At 33.7% G+C, this 5,927-nt stretch overlaps 1 protein-coding gene across 1 annotated transcript in view; it reads left to right on the forward strand.

Annotated features, from left to right (window-relative positions):
• Window positions 1–5,927, forward strand: part of LOC108742416 — a 44,163-nt gene that overhangs the window by 20,229 nt on the left and 18,007 nt on the right. Inside the window, exons 4-5 of the mRNA XM_025976424.1 lie at window positions 2,689–2,839; window positions 5,502–5,642. Of these exons, the coding sequence (XP_025832209.1) occupies window positions 2,689–2,839; window positions 5,502–5,642 (292 nt within the window). The remainder of the gene's footprint in view (window positions 1–2,688; window positions 2,840–5,501; window positions 5,643–5,927) is intronic.

Here is a 5,927-nt window from a genome sequence, read left to right on the forward strand (position 1 = left end):
CACTTTTTATGAAATTATTTTTAATATAATTAATAACAAAACCGTGAGTTAAATGGTTTTTATGTTGGTGAGATTTGCAATAAAAGCCTGAGTTACCTTCAGATTCATTTAGATATAATAGATATACTCTATTATATTGTTTACCATCAAGTTTAATTTAAAATTATTTGGAAGTTTTAATGTTGTCGATGGCTTCAATCTCATATTAAAGTCTTTAATAAAACGTTTTAGATTTATAAAGCTGCCTAAAATAAAAATTTACTTGCTAATTGTAGTTCGCATGCGTTTCAATAAAGAATTCGTGTGACAAAAAAGCTTGACTGTGAATATATTGCGATACAGTTCACCACTAAGTTAACGTAAGCCTTACGTGCGAAAACCTCTATTTTTATAACGCCAACTTATGAAATCAATAGAGACAGCGCGATTTTAAACAACAGTTCTTATTGTGAATACACTACTTTTTTGGCTAGTTTTGCACAAATTAGTGATGATATCAAATGATTGGCATGACTGACAGGTGGGTTGTCGTAAAATACTAATTCCATTTATTTGTTAAAAAGTATATTGCATTTTTGTTCGTATTTTTTTTTGTTTCATTAATAGACGGTAGGTATGTCATCACTTTTATCATTTTCACTTATTCGTTCATTCTAAATAATAGATTGATATAATAAAAGGAGTAGGTACTTTCTAAAACTCGATAAATATTATTTCTAATCAATTTCAGCAAGTTAGTTAATCAACATGATTAGGTATCTAATGATAGACTTTTAGACTATAATTGTAACAATTAATAAGCAGGTATGAAGTAGAAATTGCGTGTAGTGCTTTCGTAACGAGTGTAGTACCGGAATTAGATTTAGTTGTGTATACTTAGCTTTTATATAGTATTTTAGTAATTAATTCATAAGTTAGCTGTACAGGCCACAGTAGCGCTGATTGAAGCAGGTAGTTTTGGGTTTAGTTTCTTGAATCGGCCCTGCAAGTTACAGTCTATTTTGAAATCGAGGAGAGAGTCTAGTTTTGTTTGTATATCTATATATTTCTGCCTATTTTTACTATTAAATTCATTACACATTATTCGTTTTTGGATTCACCGATTCCAATCTTATAGGAGTAATATATATTTCAGGCTTATATACGTAGATTAACCTTAGCTTTTGACACTTTAAAACAGTCGCAGATAATAGGCAGGGAGCTCANTGACTCGGGCTATTTGAAAATTTGACCGAAAATAAATATCAACTATGGTAAAAATATGATTAAAAGTAAAAAAAATCTGCCGCTCCGTTTTTAGGTTCTGTTACAGCCAAATAATCGGGAAATACTACTGGCAGAAATTTTAGATCAATTACACATCTCCAAGCTACATCCAAAGGGGTGGATTTATGAAATGATCGTGTGAGTGCATTTGGACTCATTTGCTTTAGCATTTGAATTTGGACTTTTAACAAGGAAAATTATTATTATAACGATTTACTACAAATAAGGTCAGAAGGTACCATCCGTTAAAAATACATTTGATAGAAAAACTTAATGAAGACGATTTTGACCGCCGTCTACAATCTCGAGAAATTATGATTGACCAGTAACGGTATTGCCAATCGCCACAATTGTAAATCACGTAAAATTTAATCAGTAAATGAGCATTATCAAAGTTCAGCTGATGTAAGTAAGCTTATCAAAAGTCAAACAAGTTTCCAAAAGTTTCACGTAACATATTTGCCGAAATCACGAAGGATGTACGACATGTGAATTTTCATCGCACCAACAGTGCGATTGACAACATTAAAAGGATAAATAAAACTTTTACAGGCGTATTAAGGACACAAAAGAAAAAATTTACGTTATGTAAACATTAATGCGTAAATTAATATCCTCTGGATAAGTAATTCAGACTCTAGAAATTCACACATTGGTCAATGCAATAATACTATTCTGCAGTAACCTATAACAGAGCCGGGCATACCTTAACTTCTTGGGAGCCGCTACCTGAGGTTAGTTTGAGTCACTCCATACCCTTCAATGAGTACGAGAGAGTAAGCAATACTGACTCAAATTGCTTTCTCTTTTTCTTCTCCCTTCCACTCCCATATTAAGCCCCTTCATCCCGTAGACGACCGAAGCCTCTCTCGCAACTTAAAAAATACCTATGAAAATTTTCGTTACTACATTTGCAATTCCATTGGGTTTGGCTATGGAAGAGGTTACTCACCTACGAAATGGAAGGGATAAGAAAAGAAAAGAATCATCTCACTCGCACTCGCAGGATCAATGAGGAGCTCCTTAGCTATACCTGAGGAGCTCTCGGGAGTCAAAAAAGCCGAGTTTGCCTGGCTCTGACCTATGACACTGCCACATTGACCGACTTCTAATAACATTGACTTCGATTGACTTCGACATAAATAATACAAGCCTACAACGTTAAAAAAAAACAAAGAACTACTCTAGGCTGACTGTAAATATAAACATCATCAATCACTCTTATTAATCTCATCTACCAAGTAAGAAACAATTCATGAGTGCAAAAATACAAAAGAAATGCAACGTGCATGCTGTTTAATACAGATAAAGACATAGTTTAATTGGTCTATTGAACCACCATAATTATTTTCGTACAATGTGCTTTCATCAGGTGGATAAGTAATGGGAAGTAATATTACATTAATTCAAAATTTATTTTAGGTTTAGTCAACCAAATGTCAAACCCCAATTGGAAAAGCTAATGGGGACGAAAGTAATTTCTTTAACAGACAGATCGTTTATGATAAAGTTACAGGAGCGGGTTTTAGAAGAATATAAAGCTAATATGGAGCAAAGAATTGCTAATCGGAAGGTAGGTATATGTTTCAGTAATTCTTCTTGCATACATATATATATATCAATTATCTATAAATATAAAATTTAATTTTTTCATATGCGTGGTTTACCATCTTTATAAGCACGTATAATCATTAATTCGTACACTGCAACTTTTGAAATGACAGGGTTCGAAGGGATTATTGAAAGGTACGACGGTCTGAGCAGACGCGGGGAACCCCAAATGGGTATGTCCCAGAATATTATTTCAGATTTTAATCCACTAATACATACTTTAAGAGATTGGTTGCATTCTGTTGACGAATTTACTAACATGTTATTTGTGTTAAAGAAACTGAAGGGCCCTGCAGAGTTTTGGTACAGAGGGCTACCCACGAGAATGATTACGTGGTCAGAATGGAAAGATCTGTTGCAAGCAAATTTTAGGCAAAAACGCGGTTTACATAACTCCCTAATAGCTATGATGAATTGTAACCCAAAATCACATCAAAGATTGTATGAGTATCTTTTTGAAAAACTGGCTTTGATACATAAATTAAACCTTCCCTTATCCGGCGAAGGCCAAGTAAATGTGATCATGTGAGGTGCCAGCAATACAAATATTAAATTCTTGGTAGAAACGGCACAAATAAAAGACCCAACTATTTTGGCACAACATTTCCAAACTCTAGAAAATAAGTCGATGCCTGAAGAGTTAGGTAACAACGTTAATGTTGACCCATATAGCTCACGAAAAAGACAACATGCTTCAAACATACAATGTTTCCTCTGTAAAAAAAGAGGTCATGCCCGTAAAGATAGTCCTCAAGGCAAAGAAAATCGTAAACGTGTAGTAGTGATTTACAATTAACCTCTTACATATAAAAGTAAAATAGAGATACTAGTATGCAAGGGAAGAATAAGTAAGGAAAGAGCGAACATAAAGATAGAAGACCAAAAATTAGAAGAAGTGGCTGATTTGCAGTATTTAGGAAGTAAGATAGGTCAGAACAGAAGGAGTAGTACGGATGTAAAGCAGATGACAGCGCATGGTCGTGTCGCCTTCAATAAAAAGTCACTTCTATTCTAGCGAACGGTTAATTTGGAAATTCGAAAAAGATTGTTAGAGGTGTATGTTGGAAGCGTGGCAGTATACCGGTGCGAAACATGGACGGTGGGCGCGGTGGAAAGGAAAGGTTAGAAGCGAGGACAGAGAAGGTTAGAAATGAAGAGGTATTAGAAAGAATAGAAGAACAGAGGACTCTATGGAAGTCAATAGGACACCTTCTCAGACATGATGGTCTAGTCTGAGGCATATTAGAGGCAGAAACAGGAGTTAAGAGGAGTAGAAGTAGACCTAGATTAGATTACTCTCCGCAAATAGTTAAAGATGTGGGATATTCCAGATTTAGGGAAATGCGAAAATTAGCTCAGGATAGGAAAGAGTGAAGGTGCATGTCTAACCAGTTTTAGGACTGACGAACTCATGTTAATGATTTGTAGTTTTAGTAAATTGAAAACACAGGATCAAATTAAGAGTGGTTCTTGTTATTACTATTAAGTTACTGTGCATGTATTGACCTAATAGCTTTGATCGATAGGCGATTCATTGGTTTGCTTCTAGTTTGATCTTTTTGTGTTATTTAGACATATGCCAAGGCTGTAATATTTCATAAACTATTCTTTTACTACTCTTCCGTCTTTGTTTGGTCAATTTCTTACCGACCACCATCCACCCATTCCACGTTAGAGAAAATGAAGGCTGAAAAGGCTCTTCAACCCTACTCTCCAGGTTTGCGCTAAAATGTATATGCTAAAAAGAATTCCTACCTGCAAACAGTAGTAGCTGGTGGGAATAAGACATGCAATTGTTTTTTGCCATATGTATTTCATACGTCTACGAAAAATGCTTAATTAGCTAAAGGCTAAAGAAATGTTGAGTAGGTGATTCGCTGTGAACACGTTGTTCTGTATGATTACATAACTACCAGAGATTCGTTGTGATCAATGAGTGCTGATTAATGATTATACAGAAAGCTTCGCCATCATCTGTTGCGTACGCTTTTTATTTTTTAACACTACCTGGAGCCTTTAAGGCTACAATTATGCTAAAACTTAGGACGTCCTTAAAAGGCGAAATAAATAAGTGTACTAATTGTAAGTTCAACAAAAATTATTGCAAGAAGTGCGTTTTCTTATTGTCATTGTTTGAATTTTTATGTGTCATTAAAAACTAATTGTTTTAAGTTTTATAATACTATTTTTGGCTGTCGTATCATGTAGAGATGTTGGAGTGATACAGAGAAGATTAGCATGACTTTTGAGTGTTTAAAAAAAGCATGTTTGGAAAATTTAATATATTTACTTTTCATATTTTTTTTGAACAATATAAAAATATTTTAGCAACAAACTGTGACTTAATCCACGGTGGAAGGCGCATATTTATCTAAAGGTAATGTAATCGGCCGAGGAACAGCAATCACGATAAGATATCCTTCTATTAAAAAAATAAATAATTATTGAAAGGGTTTAAAATTGACACACATGGAATTTAAAAATATTTCACTTTTATTGGATGTTGTAAAATAGAAACACCCAGTGAAAGTTGAATCTAACATAGAAAAGGCATTAGTTATTTTCTAAAAAGTTTTCTTTTGTATGCTAGATAGTTAGCATTTAAATTTTTTTTTAATTTGTAGAAACAAGAGTTAGAGAGAATAAAAGGATTAGTACTAGTAGGAATTATACCAACTTCTCACGCTCCATCTCAAATGGCTAACCATCCAGTGGTGGTGATAGAGCAATACTGTAATAAACTGGTCAAAGGAAAGCGGAAAAAGGTAGGCTAATAAAGCAAAGGAAAATGAAAAAATGCTTAAGCATCTTATAACCGTACAAGAATGCACATAGAAACCAATGCAATTTTTTTTAACTGTTGTTTTATGGCGTTACATGTACAATATCAGCAAATAAATAAAATTTATAAAATAAATTAATTTGCACTTTAAGATTCCTAAAACAAAACCTCGATGATATTAATTCATAATAAACTTATAAGGACAATTTATAAAAACTTTTTTTGAAGTCAGTTGCGTCAAGTCGATCAAAACGTTCATAAGGTGCCT

This window comes from Agrilus planipennis, unplaced genomic scaffold (genome assembly GCF_000699045.2).
Source record: "Agrilus planipennis isolate EAB-ADULT unplaced genomic scaffold, Apla_2.0 scaffold354, whole genome shotgun sequence".
Taxonomy (NCBI): domain Eukaryota; kingdom Metazoa; phylum Arthropoda; class Insecta; order Coleoptera; family Buprestidae; genus Agrilus; species Agrilus planipennis.